The sequence below is a fragment of the Heliangelus exortis genome, chromosome 22, assembly GCF_036169615.1.
Source record: "Heliangelus exortis chromosome 22, bHelExo1.hap1, whole genome shotgun sequence".
In the NCBI taxonomy this organism is placed as follows: Eukaryota; Metazoa; Chordata; class Aves; order Apodiformes; family Trochilidae; genus Heliangelus; species Heliangelus exortis.
In genome coordinates, this window is record NC_092443.1 from 9,809,057 (window position 1) to 9,827,930 (window position 18,874).

The 18,874-nt window shown below is 53.8% G+C and overlaps 2 protein-coding genes across 4 annotated transcripts; one reads left to right on the top strand and one right to left on the bottom strand.

Moving 5' to 3' along the window:
- Nucleotides 1-1,481: 1,481 nt before the first annotated feature.
- SLC2A6 (solute carrier family 2 member 6) lies at nt 1,482-6,547 on the top strand. Of its 3 annotated transcripts, XM_071766234.1 has the most exons (10): nt 1,482-1,838; nt 2,492-2,654; nt 2,749-2,955; nt 3,506-3,605; nt 4,129-4,340; nt 4,483-4,635; nt 4,958-5,066; nt 5,272-5,445; nt 5,736-5,881; nt 5,971-6,547. In XM_071766234.1, the coding sequence occupies exons 1-10, from the start codon at nt 1,744-1,746 to the stop codon at nt 6,124-6,126; spliced, it is 1,515 nt and encodes a 504-aa protein (XP_071622335.1). In that variant the 5' UTR covers nt 1,482-1,743; the 3' UTR covers nt 6,127-6,547. The 3 variants fall into 3 exon arrangements, with proteins under 3 accessions (XP_071622335.1, XP_071622333.1, XP_071622334.1); XM_071766232.1 differs by having other exon boundaries at nt 1,618-1,838; nt 5,736-6,259; XM_071766233.1 differs by having other exon boundaries at nt 1,618-1,838; nt 2,495-2,654; nt 5,736-6,259.
- Nucleotides 6,548-6,705: 158 nt separating this feature from the next.
- On the bottom strand, nt 6,706-18,514 carry CACFD1 (calcium channel flower domain containing 1). The gene is made up of 5 exons (XM_071765842.1): nt 18,145-18,514; nt 13,542-13,614; nt 12,972-13,097; nt 12,758-12,865; nt 6,706-11,899 (listed from the first exon to the last, which is right to left on the bottom strand). Exons 1-5 carry the CDS (start codon nt 18,257-18,259, stop codon nt 11,806-11,808), a joined length of 516 nt encoding a protein of 171 aa, XP_071621943.1. The 5' UTR covers nt 18,260-18,514; the 3' UTR covers nt 6,706-11,805.
- Nucleotides 18,515-18,874: the final 360 nt, after the last annotated feature.

Genomic DNA, 18,874 nt, shown 5'->3' on the forward strand with positions numbered 1-18,874 from the left:
ACAATTACTTTTTCAATCAATTTGCAACATCCTTCCTCTTCAAATTCCCTGAGGCCACCCATTTGCAGCTTTTCTTTGATCTGCAAGATGCAACCAGCAGCAATGCTCCCCAGCCCTTGCTGCCCCATGACCTTGCATAGAGTTTTGTCACCCAACAAAGGGATGCTGCTGGCCCAGATGCATGAAGCAAAGTGCCAATGGCATTTGCTGACAGAGGGGGTGACCCAGGGACAGGCTCCAGAGGCTGTTGAGACATCTCTACTTAGACCAATGTGCCACTGGGAAGTGTTTTGATAATTTGGTCAGACACCCCAGCATCCTCTTGCTCTGTGACCTTTCTTTCTGCAGAGAAATCCCAGCCATGGGTGTCTGAGTGAGCTGTAAATCCCCAGCACCATCCAGACACTGAATGCAACACTTGGTGGTTGTGGAAGGGGAACCAGTGTGCAATGACTGAAGAGCCTGGGTCCTGCCTGACACCAAAGCATCACTAGAGCTCCCAGATAGGTTTGGGGGGGTGCAGAAATCAGCCAGGTGGTCCCAAAATTGCCTGAGACTAAGGTGAGTGATTGAAACAAGAGAAGTTTAGGCAGAGCATAGTTTTGCTGGTTAAACACAAGTACATGTGTGTGTGTCCCTTTCCTCCAGGGTAAGTTTGGACCTTGTAGCCCCACAGGACCTGTAGATGCCCCAGCACAACATCGTGTGGGGTTGGGGGAAAATCTGAGGATGGGACAAAGGCACAGAATCACAGAATCACAGAATGTTTAGGTTGGAAGAGACCTCCAAGCTCATCCAGTCCAACCTTTGACCAACACCACAGTCAACTACTAAACCCTGTCCTTAAGGACCAGGTCCAAACACCTTTTAAATGCCTCCAGGGATGGTGACTCCACCACTCTCCTGGGCTATTCCAATTCCTGACAACCCTCTCAGTGACAAATTAATTCCTAACATCCATCCTAACCCTCCCCTTGTTCAGCTTCCATCCATTCCCTCTGCTCCTATCCCATCCCTCAGGAGCAGAGGCTTTTCCCTCCTCACTCCAACCTCCCTTGAGGTAGCTGAAGAGCCATAATGTCTCCTCTCCCCTCCTCTCCTCCAGACTGCCCACAGCCCCAGGAGATGGGACAGATGCCCACAGCTGGGCAGCCCAGGACCTCAGGCAGCAGAGAACCTGATCCAGCTCCCTCTTCCCATCCTCATCATCTCTCTTCATGCCCCTCATCTACTCCCTCTGCCCCTCTCCGTGTTTCCCTCCCTCTTCTTTCCTCTCCTTCCTCTCCCTCAGTCCCAGCCCGTGTTGCAGACCCCTCTCCAGGGTTCCTGGGGATGCTCAGATGGTGCCATCCATGACCAAATCTCTCAGCCCCTCTCCCTGGTGCCGGTTCCTCCCGGGGAATGACGTGGCCTCGGTGCAGGGACACTTCCACTGCTGGGAACACTTCCCCAAACCCCATCCCTGTAACTGCAGGAACAGATTCTGCTCTCGAGGGGGTCTGGGAGGCTGCAGGGCACCATTCCACCCTTGGGGTTCTTTCCCTGTTGGTTTTCTGCCCCCCCCTCTCCTCCTCCTCCCCCAGTTTCCTCCTCAGAGGCCGCCCAGACCCAAACCCACAAGGGAGGTGCAGATTTCTGTGATTAGGCAAGGCTGGGCTGCCTCTCCCCTTCCACTTTCAGCTGCCTCTTCCTCCTCCTCCCCGAGGATCCATCCCTGAGGGAAGCAGCAGCCCCGGCCCCGCCATGGAGTCTGGCGTGAGGGAGCCCCTGGTGAGGAGGCCGAGCCCCTCGTACCGGACCTTCCCCCAGAGCAAGAGGCTGGAAAAGGAATACCTGAGGTAAGGGCAGGGCTGGGGCCAGGGGGGAGCTGAGCTGAGACCCCTGTCCCAGAGTGCTGAACGGGGGGAGATGGTGGAAGAGGTTCTGGGTTGCCCTGAGGTGGGGGTCTCATCCTGGCCAGGGTGTGTGGGGTTGTATTGAGGTGGGGGTCTCATCCTACACAAGTTGTATGGGGCTGTACTGAGGTGGGGGTCTCATCCTGGCCAGGGTGTGTGGTTCAGGATGAGCCCCCTGAGAGAGCAGTGGGTGTGTGGGTTTCAGGCACCTGAGTCCTGGGGGCACAGGGTCCTGCTGGGGCACAGAGAAGGCTCGGAGGGAAATTCCTGCACTGCTCCCCAGGATGAGCCAGCTGGGTCTGGGAGGCCACCCAGATGCAGCTTCTACTCTTCTGGGATTATTGAACCTGTCAAAATTTGCCCAGCATGGAGGAAACATCAGTGGTGCCAAGGGGACAGGCTCTCTGTGTCACACACAACAGGAGCATGTGACAAACCCACCAGTCTGGGACTGTGCAGGGCCATTCCCTGGAAAATCCCTCCGTGGGTGTCACAGGAGCCGCAGGAAAAGCTGCAGAAGCTGTGAGACAGCGCTGGAGCTGCTGCTGGGTGCCATGAATGCACCAAGTGTTCTTCTCCCTCTGTCCCTCCCTCAGGAGCCTCCACAACCAGCGGCTCTACCTGGCTGTGTTTGCTGCTGTCCTGGGGAATTTCAGCTTTGGCTTTTCCCTGGTTTACCCCTCGCCCGTCATCCCAGCCCTGGAGCTTCACCCCAACCCCGCGCTGCGGCTGGACCAGCACACAGCATCCTGGTTCGGGGTAAGGAGCGGGATTATCCTCACGGATGGGGCATCGGGGGAGATGGGGGTGTTTCCCAGCCCCCCCCACATCTCCTCTCTGTGTCTCCCCACAGTCGGTGTTCACCCTGGGGGCAGCAGCAGGGGGGCTCAGCACCATGATGCTCAACGACCGCCTGGGCCGCAAGCTGAGCATCATCTTCTCAGCACTGCCCTTGGCTGCAGGGTATGCACTGCTGGCTGGAGCCCAGGACCTGGGGATGCTGCTGCTGGGACGTGTGCTGACGGGATATGCTGGGGGGGTGACCTCTGCTGCCATCCCGGTAAGGTCCCCCAGGAGGGGGTTGTTGGGGAGCTTCACAATGGGAGGGAGGGAGGGGATGGAGCTGAGCCCAGGGCATCCCGCTGCTTGTTGGAGGCATCAGCAGAGCTCTGAGACTGGGGGGGGAGGATGCCCTGGGTCAGTGGGTCTGGCATGGTCAGACCAAGCTGTCCCCATAGTGCTGGAGTTCCCTGCCAACAGAAAAGGGAAGGCAGCTGCTCCATCTCTGTTCCTCCTGGGGGTGATTTCCTTCCGTATTTACAAAACCCTGAGCTCCTGTTTCATACTGAGAGGAAGGAGAGAATTGAGTAACCCTGGGGCACATCTTTCCAGTAATGAGAGCCTGAGTGTGTCCTGGAGCACTCCTCCCAGTGGGAGGTGGAAGGTGTCCTCTCCACCTACCAGAACCAGCTCCTGCAGCTGGACCCACCAGGTTCACACCCCAAGAGAGCAGTCCAGGGTTCCCAGCAATGGTGCACGAGCAGAGGAGAGGTCTGGGTGGTGGTGGCTGTGTACTGCAGCTCTGTTAAGTGCATTTTGTCCCACTCCAGGTCTACATCTCAGAGATCTCCCACCCCAGGGTCAGAGGCATGCTGGGTGCTTGTCCTCAGATGATGGCAGTGCTGGGATCCCTCGTCCTCTATGCACTGGGCAAGTATCTGGGTGCTTTGAGAGCCCAAAGTCCTCGGTGAGAACTGAGGGAAGGGGAGGTTCTTTGGAACAACTTTCTCAGCAGGCTGATGGATTCCTGCTGCTTCCTCTGGAGAGGATCACCTGTGCTTAGCCCCCACTTGTGTGTTTGCTCAGAGGGAGGAATCCATAACCCCACAGACCCAGGGCTGTCACCATGGCCCACAGACCCAGGTCCTCCTGAGGCTTCAGCAGGGCTGGAGGGCAGCACATGATGAACTGCATGGGCACCTCCTGCCAGCACAGGTCCTGGTTCCTGCAGGATCTTGCTGGACCCTCTAAGATTTGGGGAAGCTTGCTGAAATTTCCTCATATTGAACAGTTGAAAACGCTTCTTTTCCACAAGAAAAACATGCAAAATCTTGGTGGTTTTTTACTTTTCTTTTTTTTTTAAATAAATACTTGGTCTGCTGACATGGAGGCAAGGCCAGGACACCCCTCCATGGATGTTCTCTGTTCCTTCCTAACCGTGCTGCTCTGGCAGGGCTGGTGCTGGACTGGCGCTGGCTGGCTGTGGCAGGGGAGGTGCCTGTGCTGCTGATGATTCTCCTGCTCTGCTTCATGCCCAACTCCCCCCGGTTCCTGCTCTCCCAGGGGAAGGACGAGGAGGCCCTGAGGTCACTGTGCTGGCTCCGGGGCAAGGACACAGCTTACACCAGGGAGTACGAGCAGATCAAGGACAGTGTGAGGAAGCAGGTGAGGGACAGGGCTCACCTCCTCCAGCCTGGGGGAGATGGGATCTGAAAATAGCAAAATCCACCCTCCTTTGGGCAACTCCTGAGCCATCTGCTGGGGTGCCCAGAGGTGGTGACACCTTCCTTTCTTTTGTTCCTTTCAGAGCCAACGGGTTTCCTGGGCTGAGATCAAGGATCCCTTCATTTACAAGCCCATCCTGATTGCAGTAGGGATGAGGTTCCTGCAGCAGCTCTCTGGTGTCACCTGCATCCTTGTGTACCTCCAGTCAATATTCAAGAAAACATCTGTCATCCTGGTGAGCCCTGGGGTTCAGCCCATCCTCAGACTGCTTTGTCTTCAGTGTTGGCTGCCTAATGCTCCAAGCTCCCTGTGGCTCAAAGATTCCAAATCTGAAGTCTTTTTAAGGCACCTGGTTGGCAGCAATTGCCCTGCAAGGGGCTGGGTGAGGATGGGGGGCAGGGTTGGATCCACTGTCCCCTGCTCTCTTCTGAGCTTGGGAGGCTTCTCTCGACTCTTACTACAGGAGAAAAGCTTTGACAGAGTCCAGGGAACACACACAGGACCCTGCCCTTTCCCTGGCTCTCAGCTCAGCTTCCCCCCTGCTTTTGGCATTGCAGAGACCAGAGCTGGATGCAGCTCTGGTGGGTTTGGTGAGGCTGCTCTCGGTGGCCATCGCTGCTGTGTCCATGGATAAAGCTGGGAGGAAAATCCTTCTCTTTGTGTCAGGTACGTCCCACCCCACACCTCTGCTTTTATTCAAGGATTTCCAGGAGCACTGGGAACTTCACCCGTGCAGGACTCAGAAAAGGAGAGGGGGTGTTTTCTGGTGGTGGCTCAGCTCCTGAGCAGAGACATTCCCAGGAGCTCAGTCCTTGGCATGGAGGGGACCATTCACCCCTCAGCCTCACTGTGCTGTCACATCTCTCCACAGCTGGTGTCATGTTGGTCTCCAACCTGACCATGGGACTCTATATCCACTTCATGCCAGTTTCTCAGAACAGCACCACTGCCAACAGGACCCTGGTGAGCTCTGCCAACCTTCCTGCTGAGCCCACCAACTACATCACCCTCATCCCCCTCCTGGCAACCATGTTCTTCATAATGGGTAGGTGCAGAGAGCAAGAGCCTGGCACCCACAGCACAGGGCTGGGTACCAGCCTGGGAAGATGTTTCTCATCCAAGGCAGGGTGATATGGAGCAAGGGGATCTGGGTTTGGGGTTGGAATGCAGGTGTCCCTGGAAGGCCAAGAAAGATGGCACCCAAAGTCACTTTGAGAGCTGGCAGAGCACAAATGGGGGGAATAATGTCTGGTGGCAGGAGAAAGGCAGGATTGCACAGGGCTTTTCTGCACTCTTAAGCAGGTTTTGAAGCTTCAACAGCCTCCTCTCCAACAGGTTATGCCATGGGCTGGGGCCCCATCACTTGGCTGCTGATGTCAGAGATCCTCCCTCTGAAAGCCCGTGGGGTGGCCTCAGGGCTCTGTGTGGTTGTGAGCTGGCTGACAGCCTTCACCCTGACCCAGTTCTTCCTCCGGGTCGTGGTGGGTACTGCCCCAGAAGGGTGTCCAGCAGACAGCTCCTCCAGCCCTCTCTGCACCAGCTCATCTCTGCTTTCTGTCCCCTTGCCCAGGAAGCCTTTGGCCTCGAGGTGCCTTTCTTCTTCTTTGCTGTCATCTGTGCTGGGAACATCTTCTTCACGGGCTGCTGTGTTCCAGAAACCAAAGGCAGGTCCCTGGAACAGATCGAGGCTTTCTTCAGAACTGGCAGGAGGTCGTTCATGAGGTAGGAGCTCCCAGCTGCACCAGGTCACTGGGCCAGTTCCACAAGGGCAAGAAAGCAAAACCAGTTGTATGCTGGAGCTGTCTGTGAGGGCAGTGGGAGAGGAAAGAGCAAAGAGCACACCATGCTTGGGCTGTAGAAGCTGCCAGCTGGAACTTTACCTTCTCTTTGCATCATTCAACACTACCTGCTGCTCTCTGGGCAATCTGTCAGCCTGAGGTATGGGATAAGGTAACCAGCACCAGGCTGGAGATAAAAGATGTCCCAAAAATGTGGACAAAGGAACATGCATGTCCTTCCCTCAGCAGCCACCCAAGCAGCCCAAGAGCCCCAGAGCTTGGCTGGAACAGAGTTTGTAGCTGTAGCTACAAAGTTCATTATTTTGGCAAAAGTTCATTATGTAGATGCAAAAATAAAAATTTTGTCTCCAACTGGAAGATGTTGCCTTGATTTGCAGAGAAGGGAGCTGCAGGAGGGTGGGATGGAAGGGGCAGACCAGGACTGTGACAAGGGGACCACAGCAGCCTCCAGCTTCCCAACCAAGTCTCATGTACATAAAAGACTTTTAAAGAGGCAGAACCAGGTGTTTTGTACAAAAAGCTGCCACATTTTATTGCTCTAAAAACACACGTTACACTAAAAGCCTAATGAACAAGACCAAATACAGTTCACAAAGAAAATCCAGGACAAAACAAAGAACAGAAGCAGACAAACATTCAGCTGTAGTGCAAGTGGTTCACTGCAGGAAAGACAGAGGAGGTTCTGACAGTACCTGGGATGGGATGGGTCCTCCCCAGCCCAGGGTTTTACTCATCCACAGAGAGGAAGGTGGATGTGTCTCCATCACAGCTGTGTGTGGAGCCTCCACCACTTTGAGATTTCAACTGCATAGTTTGTAGCAAATTACTCCTACCCTTTCCCTGCACATCCTGCAAGATTAAGGTATTCTTTTTTTTTAATCATTTTTTTGAGCCTTACTTTAGGTAAAACACAGCCATAGGAGGTGGTTATGGTTGTGAGGCCCTGCTGAGTATCACATCCAACCTAACACTTCCCAGAAGGGCAGAACAATAATGGCTGAGCTGAGAGAGGATTTGCCCAAGCTTTTTTCCAGCCTCCTGACATGCACTTGACACCCCCAAGGGCTGGTGGAGCTGTTCCTGTTACCCTGTCCCTGGAACATTCAGCCTGCTGTGACAAGGAAGACTGAGGTAACAGCTTGGCACAGTCCTCAAGATGCCCAGTCACTGTTTTAGATGCCCTGGAGGAGGAGATGACAGAAATCACCTAAGAGAAGATGTGCTTTATCAGAGGAGTGATTTAAAGCAGCCTGGGACAGAGGAAGAGAGATGGGCCAAAATCAAACCCAGAGAGAAAACCCAGCATTAGATCAAACCTTTGCAGCTGAGACCCATTTCCAGAAAGATGTCCAGCCCTGGCTGGGATATGACTGTTTCTAAGCATGGCCTGATTACAAGAGGTCTCAAGAGCCTCTGCTTTCCACTGACCTTCTGAAGATCAGGATCTCTGGCAGCCCTGTGGCTGAAGCATTCTCTTTCTCACATGGCTATGGACCAGGTCTCGATATCTTCACTGCACTGAAACCCCTCCCTGAGGGCAGTGGTTTGTTTTGTTTTTTCCTGAGGAAAAAATGACAAAGATGAATTGAGGCTCTCAGGGCTCTGCCTAAGGAGGAATTGCCCAAGGCTGAAATGAGGTTGGACTCCTCAGGTCCTGTGAGAACCCCACTGGAGAAGCATTTTCTGATTGACCTCCTTCAAGGTAGTAAGTATGAGGGGTTTTGCTACAACATTAAGAGTCTGAGAAATCACAGTGGCCCTTTCCAGAGGTAGAATGGTCTTTTTATTCACTGCACACACAAAGAATTGACTGGTGTTACAAAATCAGCCCCTGCCTGGGTAGGCAGCAGAAAGGGAGCTTCTGCTCTTTTCTTCCCCCCCAGGGGACATCCCCAGGGGACAGTGGAGCTGATGAGCACAAGGGCTGCCAGCTTCATGACTGAAGGGGACAGGGAAGAGCTGTACCCTGTGTGTGGGTAAGAACTGCAGAGCTCAGGTGGTGGATGTTGTACCAGGCTATTGCTGAGGGCACAGGAACTGCCACTTCCCTGGTTCTTCCCACACTTGGTGTCACAACTCACTGCAGTCAATGCATCCCCTGCTCTTGAGTTCCCATAGAACAAAACTCCTGTCCCTTTGTCTCCCAGGGGGCCTTTCCAAGACCTGGCAAGCAGAACCTCTTCCATAAAGACCCCCTGGATTAGCCATCCAGCCTGGATGCTGTCAGCAGGGATTGGGTTGAGTCTGTAGAGCCCCCAGAGCAGGGCTTTTATCTCCATTTATCCATACACAGCTCCCTAATGGGGCCCCTAAACACAACAAATCACTACCACACACTGTGAAGGGGTTAACTACTGTGATGCTACTACTCTAAAGGTCCTTTCTATCTCCCCAAAAACAGTTCCTTGACCAAATGGAGTTGAGAGCATCGTCTAAATGTCACTACAACTCTTCAAAGCCACGGGTGCTGTCACCTTGCCAACATCTGCAGGGATGGCAGCAGCTGGCTTGGGTGCAGCTGCATCACAGAGCAGCCAAAGCTCCCACTCCAGACTCTGATCTGCAGGAGCCAGGCCTCTCGGGGCACAGATCTGACAGGCACACAGACACCCAGCTGCTCCCATGTCTCCAAGCACTGCGGCTCGAAGCTCCAAGGCTCCCAAGGCTCCAGCTCAGCCCTCACAGCAGAGCCCCTCAGACACATTTTCAACAAAAACTTTGAGCTCAGAGCTGAGCTTTGCAACCTGCTGGCAGGGGCAGAGCTGACGGGGATTGTTTCCTTGCCTTGGGCCCTGGCATCACACCCAGCTGCCACAAAACACAGCGTGACAGTGCTGCAGGCACCCGAGGGACCTCTCTCTGTCAGGGGTGCCAAGGGGTAGGATGGTGATGCCCAGATCCAGGCTGACCTGGAGCAGCATCTGCCTGCACTAGGGACTGTCCTGATGCCACAGACTGGCAGCAAGCAAGTGAAGCCTGAGAGGGTCCCACCAGCTCTGTGCTTCTCCCTCCAAGCACTACTTTCTGATGGTCTGCTCTGCCTGTCCCCTCCTGTCACTAAAACTCCTGTGGAACTACTCACAGAGCCAAGCAGTCACTACCAAAGTCATGCTGGCAGCTACGTGCATCAGTCTGCAACAATGCCTCCTACTACAACACTACTTAACCCCCCCAGCCCCCCAAAACCCAAAGCAGGTGTCCCCTTTGCCAGGCAGGACCCTGCACTTGAACCACCCAGGGACACCAAAGAGCAGAGGCTCTTCCCACCCCACCACCCAGGGGTGCAGGGTGCTCCTCCTCAGCACCCCATCACCAGGCAGGATCCCAGGGGGTCCCCAGGCAGGCTGGGGCCCTGTGCCATGCACACTGGGGGCTCTGAAAGGACACAGCCTTTCTTGGGACAAGCTGGATCTCAGCTGGCAGTGCCTGACCTGCCCAGCAGACAAACTGGGAAGGGGCTGAGCACAGAGCAGCTTCCCAGGCTCCAGCTGTCAGGGTCTGTGTGTGCAAACACAGCCAGGTGCCTTCCCAGCTGCTGTAAATCCTCACACCTCCCTAAAGAAACACCAGCAGCTGAGTGGCCCCCATCCCCAGGGACAGCCCTGCTCCCACTGCATCCCTGCCCAGCCACCCCTCCAGCACCAGCTCCATCCCATCCATGCCAGGGTCCTCCTGGTGCCACCCAGCAAACAGGAGCAGGCCCTGTGCCCAGAGGAAGGAGCTCTTATGTAGATATTTTCCAACCTGACACTGCTCAGCTGGCAGCCAGCACTCAGCCCCCAGCAGCATTTCTCAGACACAACCCCCCTGGAACTGCAGTGACCCCAATGGGACCACAGAGTGTTGGTGGCAGCAGGAGCTCAGCTCCCAGGGCAGGGGGAGAAGAGGCTGCAGCCCCCAGGGATCTCTGCCCAGGGGGTGCAAACCTCCCCCCCAGCAGTCACTGCCCCATCTTCCTCCCCCCTCTCTTCCAGAAGAGGGAGAAAAACAGAAAAACAACTCTGCCAAGCAAGGGACCCAGAAGAAGACAAAGGGGTGGAAGGACAGCACACTTCCTAAAAGTCTGAGAAATGCTCTGAAGGCTGAAGGGGAATTCTTCAGCCTCCCAGTTACAGCATCCCTGTAAGTTACAGCAGCCAGAGCTCTCCCTGGGGCCAGAGACCCCTTGGGAAGTAAGGCAGCTCTTCAAAGGACTGGAAATTTCTTTCCCCTATGTCCAGAGAAAATAAATCCCATCAAAATACTTAAATAACTAGAAATAAATTATTGCTCTTTTTTTTTTCCTAATCCAAATTAAAAGCGATCATGGAAAATTAAATAAATTAAAACTCCCATAACAAATCATGATGAGAAGGGGGAGGGATCTGGACTCAGTGAGCAGTTTTGTTCTGCATGATACAAAGCAAACAGAAAATAGGGTGCAAGAACCACTGATGGAGCCTGGAATAAAGCAGCAAGACACCCCAGATATCCCCCCCAAAATGGTGCTGACCCCTCTGTGTTTGTGCAGGAAGACTGTGCCACCTGCCCACACAAAACCAGCCCAGAAATGCTGCAAAGAGCAAATAAGCACAAAGAAAAGTTCTGTACCAGACAGAACCAAAGGGCCTGGCACAGAGGGATGGGTCATGGGAGCAGGAGTGGATTCAGGGAGTGAGAGATAACAAAGTCCCAGGCTCATGAGGGGGGGATGCTCTTGCACATCAGCAACCCTTACACCAGCAAAAAAGTCCTTCTTGGCTCAAGCAATAGTACCTTTTCCAGCTGAGGTAAAGCAAACCTCATTTCCCTTCTTTCCGATTAGAAGAAAGAAGTTTAAGAGAAGTCCCCTTATTAAGACAAAGTAATTAATGCTTATAATTCAAGTAAATTGTAGTGTCACTGCCTGCAGCTGAGGCCAGAGGAAGGGGGGACTGTGCTTTGTAGGTATCAGGACCTCCCCCAGCTCCTCTGGCAGCTCCTTTATTGTCTTTATACATTTATTTATTTTTTGCTAGAAGTCCTTTCCCACGCAGCAGTGCCTCTGACACCTGCTCTAACTGGACCCACATGAAAACACAACCCATGGGACAAGACCAAGCTTAAACCCATCCCCATGTATTGTTAAGCCCTGGATTAGTGTGTGCCACCTGGGAAGGGCCACACCAGAGTGGTACTGAAAAGCACATCACCTGGACTGGCAGCTGAGCCCCAGCAGCTCCCTGGCTGCCACTTCAGCTCTGCCCCTCTCACCCCATCAGCAGAGCAGCTCCCAGAGGAGCACTGCACCCTCACTTCTCTGCCAGGCATCACTCCAGATAAAAGGATACCCACCCAGGCTGGTGACACAGCACCCAAAGAGCCAGCACCTCTGGAGAAAAGGAAAATAAATAAGTAAATAAATTAAAAAGAAAATAGCAGGGGGACTGAGAGACCAATGCACTGAGGTCTGGCTGCTGGTGTGAGAGGAGCTGGCTCAGCCCCTGAGATTTCCTTCACTTGCTGCAGTGTCCAGGGAACTCAGGGTGTGAGAAGGGGGTGAGCAGGCAGAGGGAAGGGCAGAAGGGATTTCTGTATCTTCACCAACGTGTCAGTGTCCAGGAGAGGTGACCCTGAGCTCAAGTGCTTCAGATTGCCTGTCCCTCCGTGTCCCCTGTGAGCTTCTCTTCATCCATTTGCTTCTGCTGCTGCTGGATCCGGGCGTAGGAGATGGCATCTCCCCTGCAGAGAGAAGGGACAGGGGGGGATGTCACCTCCAGGTGGGCACAGAGCCTGGCACAGAGTTCTTCCAACTGGGTTCTCATCCTAGGGATGCCAGGAGTCAAATGAGACTTTCTGGCCCTCTCCAACCCCCCCAAAGCTGTTCAGCACCCCCAGAGCTGAGCCCTTCCATCCAACAGCTGCAGAAAGAGAGCTGGGACCCTGCCTGGGAATTAATCCTCCAGGAATTATAGAAGTGATAACAGACTGGCTAGAAGGCACACACTTTGGAATGCCACCAGAAAAAGTGGTCAAATGGGCTGAAGAAGCCCCAGCATCCATCCAGCTATCAGAGAATGAGAAACAAAATGATCTTTGCCCTCTGGCAGGAAGCCATGGGAGGTGGAAAGCTGCTGTATGGAATCCTACAGGCCTAGGTGCAAACCCAGATGAAGGAGATGGTGAATCCAGTCAGTTTGCAGAGGTCAAAGCCATCCAGTTGGCTTTGGACATTGCTGAGCAAGATGTTCTGCAGAACATTCTCCAGCAGTACCTATAACCATGGAGTGTTATCAGCCCTAGGAGCAGACACTGACTGAGAAACTGGCTGTTAATTTCAGCAAGTGCAGCTATTTACAAGAGACTTAGCTGAAAGCAAAACGACAAGACAGAAAATTAACTTTATCCTGGCCCAGCCCAGGACAGACCCAGAGGACAACCCAGGCTGAGCTCCCAAGGGAAAACTCGGAGCTCCAGCAAACCCCGGGACCTTCCCTCTTGGGGCTTCGAGACGAAGCAAGGCACAGGCTGAGGGAGAGAGGTGAGGAGGGGTGAGGGCTGGGGGTCCCCCTTCCCCAGGCTGGCACAGCTCTCTCTTACTTCTTGCCAAGGGCTGCCATGCCATAGAGCACCCCGGTGGCAAAGGCGACGGCGTTTCCAAAGAGCGTGGTCAGCGTCAGGCTGAGCAGGACAGGGAACGCGGCCATGCTGGAAGAGAGGAGAAGACACCCTTGAATCCAGGCCTGGGGATGCTCGTCCCCCCCAGAACACACATCCCGAGGTGATCCTGGGGATGGCTTCACCACTTCCTCACCTGCAGTAGAAGGCAGCTTTCTGCCAGGGCCGCAGCTTCTCCGCCCGTGCCGAGACGGCGTTGGCGAACTCGATGAACTGGCAGCAGAAAGGGACCTCACACAGGAACAGGATGAAGGCATTGAGCCTCCAGACAGAGCAAACCAGAGTTAATCCTGCCCGTCTGGACCAGAGTAAGGGTTGGCACTGCCCCCACCCCCTGTCCCCAAGTCCTAAGCCCAATTTCTCCCTTGCACCCAAGTCCAGGAAGATGGGAGCGGTGGGGATGGAGCCCACTGTGTTCCCTCCTCCTTCTTGGTAATGCCCAAACCCAGGTGTCCCCAACTTATTTTGGATCAGGGTGTCCCAGTATTTACCTATAAAGGAGTAGGGAAAGGGGTAGGGAGAGAAGAATAACAAACACAATGAGCCCAGCATCTCAACCTGCCCAAAGGAGCCACGTCCTGCAGAGCCTGGGGGACACCTCACTCATGTCCATGCCCAAGAGATGCAGCTCTGCCCCTTGCCCAGTGGTGTCTCAGTACCCAAACCTCCCTCCAGACAGGCAAAAAAGAAAAGAAACTCTGCTCACATCATCCACACGCCAGCTGCAATGTTCAGGGGGTTGATGGTGACACAGTTCCAGAGACCAGCAACTGCACAGGCTGGAAAGCAAAGAGGTTTTCAGTGACCACAGAATCAGAGAATGGTTTAGGTTGGAAGAAACCTCCAAGCTCATCCAGTCCAACCTTTGACCAACACCATGACCTAACTACCAAACCATGTCCTTAGGACCAGGTCCTAATGCCTTTTAAAGACCAGCCCAGTGTACAACTGCTTCTCGAGTGCAGAAACAAGAGACCATTTGCTTTTAAATGGGGTCCCTTATGTGACACCCTGGCTTTTATTTGCAAAGGAATTACTGCTTTGTCCTGGGATGAACAAAGAAATCCCATCAGGGTCCCACCTCTGAGCAACACTGGAAAAGATCAGCAAAACCAGGACCTGCACCACTAAGGCACATGGGTGATATAATAAAGAAACAAAGGATAAATAAACCCAAGGTGAGCCCTGTCTCTGCCACACACTGCTGGTCCTGCACTAAGGATGGGCAGAAAAAAGCCACATTTGGGTCTCCGCTAAGCAGAGATGGAACCAGCTGGAGAATGCAGAGCCCAAAACAGGCCCAGCACTCCTGAGCCTGTAACACAAGGAGAGGAAGCAGGCAGAGTGCCCAAGCCCAGCTCCACGCAGCCCTGTGCTGCCTCATTAAACTTGCAGAGCACACCTGGTACCTGATCTGCTCCTTTCCCTCCCCAGATACCTGCAGGATGCTGCTGAGCCAGGAACCTGAGCCCAGGCAGCCAGGCAGAGCTGAGTCCACAGCAAGCACCCCCCTGCAAGCCTCCTGCTGAAATTATAGAGCCCTTCAAGACATAAGGGACTTTTTTGCAACATATTAAAGAGTAGCAGAGTCCATCTCTGAGGGTGAGGTTGGGGTGTCTGAGATGTCTGCGTGTGTTTTGCTAAGGGCTGGAAGCAGTCCTGACCTTCAAAAGCCTGAGTGCACAGGTCTGCAAGGTTCCTTTTGAGCTGTCACTGCTGAATCCTCAAAGTTCCCTTAAAAATCGTTCTCCCTATTTACCAGCCTGGAAAACAGAGCTGCAGGACTATGATCAGATTTATCTAAGATCAGCCCACGTGCAAGTGGCCTCCTGGCTTTAGGAAACAACCAAAGAAGGTTCTTTTTGAAGCCTCCTTAGGACTATTCCACAGGACCCAAAATCTTTTGGAGAATCCTGCAAGAACAAGGTCAACCAAGAGTGGAGAAATGGCAGAGGTCCTGTTCACATCCACGCTCCAAGGGTGCTTTCCATGCTCCCATCACAGAGGGACCAGCATCAGTGTCACCACACTGAGGGGGAAACTGAGGCCCTGAGGTGGGATATCTGCTCCCAGCCCTACACATCAACATCTGGAGCTCTGGAAAAGCCCCAGCCAGTGGGACTGCTGGGAGCAGTGGTCACCCTGGAGAGCAGGGAATGACCTGAGGGTTTCCAGCTCCTCTCTGGGACCAGCAGCCCCTTGGAGGCACCAGAAGCTTTTGATGCTCCCACCCAGAAATCCCCCTTCTGAAAACAACATGAAGAGGCTTTCAGGCACTTGATAATTAGAACAAGAAATAGCCAAGAAACACAGGCAGAGCTGGGGCAGAACCCTGCCTGCTTTAACAGCACTGCAGGGTGGAGAAGTCCAAGAAGTTCAGAGAGCCACAAAACTCATCTCGACCACCAAACAAACCTGGGGAAGAAAATTGTATTTTTTGCAGCAGTTTTTTGACCTTACTTTTTTTTTTTTTTTTTTTTTTTAATCTAGCCAACCAAGGGTTGTTTTGTTAGGGTGCTGATTTGGTTTTCTCCTCCAACAGCCCAAAACAACCCTAAGCATCCCTGCAGGAGTCACAGCTGAGCAACCAGCCTGGTTGCCAACAGACTAATGACCCAGCAAGCCTAAGCTGAGCAAGTCCCTACGTCAGCATGAGCAGCAAGCAGGGGGAAAGGAGTCAAAGGTTTCTGATCACAGGAACACTGCCCTGGGTGGTGGCTGCCAGCAGCCACAGAGCTATCGATTTGGTGACCTTCATCTCCTTTGCAGAGCAGCACAACCCCCAGCAGCCCGGGGCACATCCTTGTCCCACGGGCACAGGAGCAGCTCCTGCCCTCAGTAACCAAAAAGATGATGTAGCTGCCAGACTTCTTTTTAAAATGCAGATAATGCTTGATGGCACGTAAGCTATGGGAGGCAGTTCTGCCATTTGTTTGACTGCTGTTCCATCCCAAATCCCTGAGGAAGCAGAAAGAATTAAAACAGCTAAAACGAGGGGGGGGGAGGACAGCCCCCCCCACAAAGGCTCCATTCATTTCTAGCAGCTGGTCACTGTCCTCAACACAAGCCTATTTTTGCTCCTAGAGCATTTTACAAAAGCCACAGACTCTCCTTGTCTTTTAACAAACAGGAACACGAGGGAGAGAAGTCACTTGGCCAAGGTCACCAAGCCTGCCAGGAACCCATCCCAGACCTTGTTTGTCTTGTTCCTGCTCCAGGCCCTGGACCTTTCTGGATTACAGCAAGTTGTGAGCTGCAGGTGTTAGCATGAGGTAGACATTGTCTGTCACAGCCTCACCTGCACTAAAAGTTTCTCTTCCTTCCTGTAGGGAATTTTTCCTTCTATATGAAATAATCCAGTCCTGCAGCAGGACCACAACCCAGCTGCTGAAAATCCTTATAAATGAGTTCTGCCCTTTCATAGCAAGCTCTGAAAATAGTAGCAAACTCCCCCCTTGCTGTTTTATTACTCATCCCCTCTTTTCCAAACTGGCCCCCCTTAACAAGGTGATGCTGAAGGTGAAGCATTAGGAAAAAGGCCATTTCCAGCAGAGGGTACTGGTGGGTTCCCTCCTCTCACAGCCCCCATCTCCTTGCTCATAAGAGGAATCTGTCTCATGCTGCCTGAAGAACCCCGTGAAGGGAGACTGTCAAGGGCTGCAGAGCAAGCTGACTCCCCAAATCATCCCCAAGCCTGTTCAGAGCCTGATGCTTCTTCCAAAAGTTTCTTCTCTCAGAATGAAAAACTTAAAACTCTGGGCTTTCCTTTAAAAACAATCACGAGTTCTCAGAGCTGTGAATAAAAGGTTGGGAAACTAATCCAAATGTAATTCAGCTGCTTTGAGATGTGAAGACAGAGAAAAAATATAGCCTGAAAGATTTGCAAGGCTTTCATCAGCTGCTCCAGCACAAGGTGGGTGATGCCACCCACTTGGTCCAACACCCGTGCTTCTCCAGCTCTTCGCCCTCCATCTGCATCCCCCCCGAGCTCTGCATGGGCCAAGGCCACATAAAAAGTGCCAAGACTCTGGATATGGCCCCAGCCCGTGGGAAAGCCACTGCTCCCCAGCCCCCTCCCTGGGACACATCCCAGCTGGTCCCGTGGCCGTCTGCCGGGACCAGAAGTGCAGGGGCCTCATGCAGAGCACAGCCAGGCCAGGACGTTTTCCCCTTTCAGAGCAGTCCTACCAAATCTTTTCACACCTCCAGGATTTCAGCACCTAAGACATAAAACAATGAGAGCAGCATATGTTTTACCAGCCTGGCCAAAAAGGGCTGGGACCAGACTGCCCAACCCTACCACGGTCTGCAAGGTTGGCTGCAAAAATACCAGGAGGTTGTGCAGTCAAATCCTGAGGCAAGAAAGAAGCATGGGAAGGGGGCAGGGAGAGAGAAGGACCAGATGAAATGCTACAGCCGAGGGAATAAATCAAGGCTGACTGCACTGGCTGAGAAACACTCCTGTTTTACCAGAAGTTATGGACCTGAAGCAGAAGAAATTCTCCATCCTGTGCTCTGCAGATCAGACTAAGCGGTCATAACAGTCCCTCCTGCTTTTAGGAGCTATTAATCTCCCCACAGAATGTAACAAAACAGCACTACAGGACAGGCTGGTTTCTGGCACAGTTGTAAAGTTTTTTTCCCTGGGAAAACTGTTTTCAGCAGCAGGTAATTCAGAGCATGGCCAACTCACTTTGTTGTACCCTGGGTCCCTTCTGTCTGCTCAAGTCTAAACCCCTTAAAAACACACAACACAACCTTCAAAAAAACAAAGCAAACAAAAAAAAACCACCATAGCCAGGCCCCCTGTGAGCAACAAGAGCAGTAACAGGAATGCTCCAACATTCAGGATGGGAAAAGAATGTAAGTTGCAGGAATATGCAAATACTTGACAGTCAAACAGAGTGAACCAAAACTTGTGGCCCATCTTCAAGTCCTGAACCTGCCCTGGTGCTGGCAGGACTTGGTTTATCTGCCCAGGGGAGCAGGGGCCGGGCTGCAGCTCCCACCCCCTCCAGCGGGTGCTGCAGCTGAGAAGAAACCAGAGGACTTGCAGATCCCCTCGCTCCGGGGAGGTCCCTTCTCCAAAGTTCCAAGTTCACCCCCATCCCCCGTGTGCCAGCCCACCCCACCCCACCTGGAGCATGTCCACAACTCCTCCCTCTGCCCAAAACACAGCAAAACTGACACAACCCTGGGGTCCCGTGGCACAGCCCCCCCTGCACCGAGGTGACCCTAAGCAGAGGTCAGCGGGACCCCGAGGCATGCAGGAGAGGGGAGCCCTGGCTGCAGGGGAAGGGGATACTTACACACGCCCCCGATGAGCCCGGCAATCCTGCAGAGCCACCTGTACCACCAGCTCATCCCATCAGCTGCCGCTGCCTCGGGGGCTGCTGCTCGGAACTGCTCATCCTGCGAGCTCATGGCACCCCCGCTCCCGGGGGGTCAGGGGGCAGCCCCCCGCTCCCCACCCGATCCCCAGCACGGCGGGACGGGGACTCCCACCCTCTGACACCCCCCCTGCACTCCCTTCTCCCTTCCAGCCAGCCCCTAAGCCCAGCCCTGCCGGGTCTCTCCCTGTCCCCCCATAGGGCTGACAATGGAGCTTTCCCTGCCCGCAGCGCCGGTGCCAGCGGCCGTGGGAGCTGCCTCCACGTCTGTGCCTGAGTAATGCATTGTGGGTCCCCTCCTCCAGCAGGCAGGGCTTTGATGTCACTTCTCATCAGCAGCGGGGTGGGCAGAGCCCGTTCCGTGTCCCCGTTCCGTGTCCCCGTTCAGCAGCAGCCGAGCAGGCAGGGACAGCGCGACAGGGTCGGGGCTGCGCGGGGGTCCCCGGGCTGCAGCAGCCGGGATGCTGATACCCGGGGCGGCTCCTGACTGCCCAGAAGACAAGGAAACGGCGGTTTTTTGCATTAAAATTAATTTAACGGCGTTAAAAATTTCTGCCCTCGAGGTTCAGAGGGAAGGGCGTCCCGTGATCTGAACGGAGTTGGGGTTTCTCCCTAAAAAACAAAGGGAGTGGGAGCAAGGCTTTGCAAG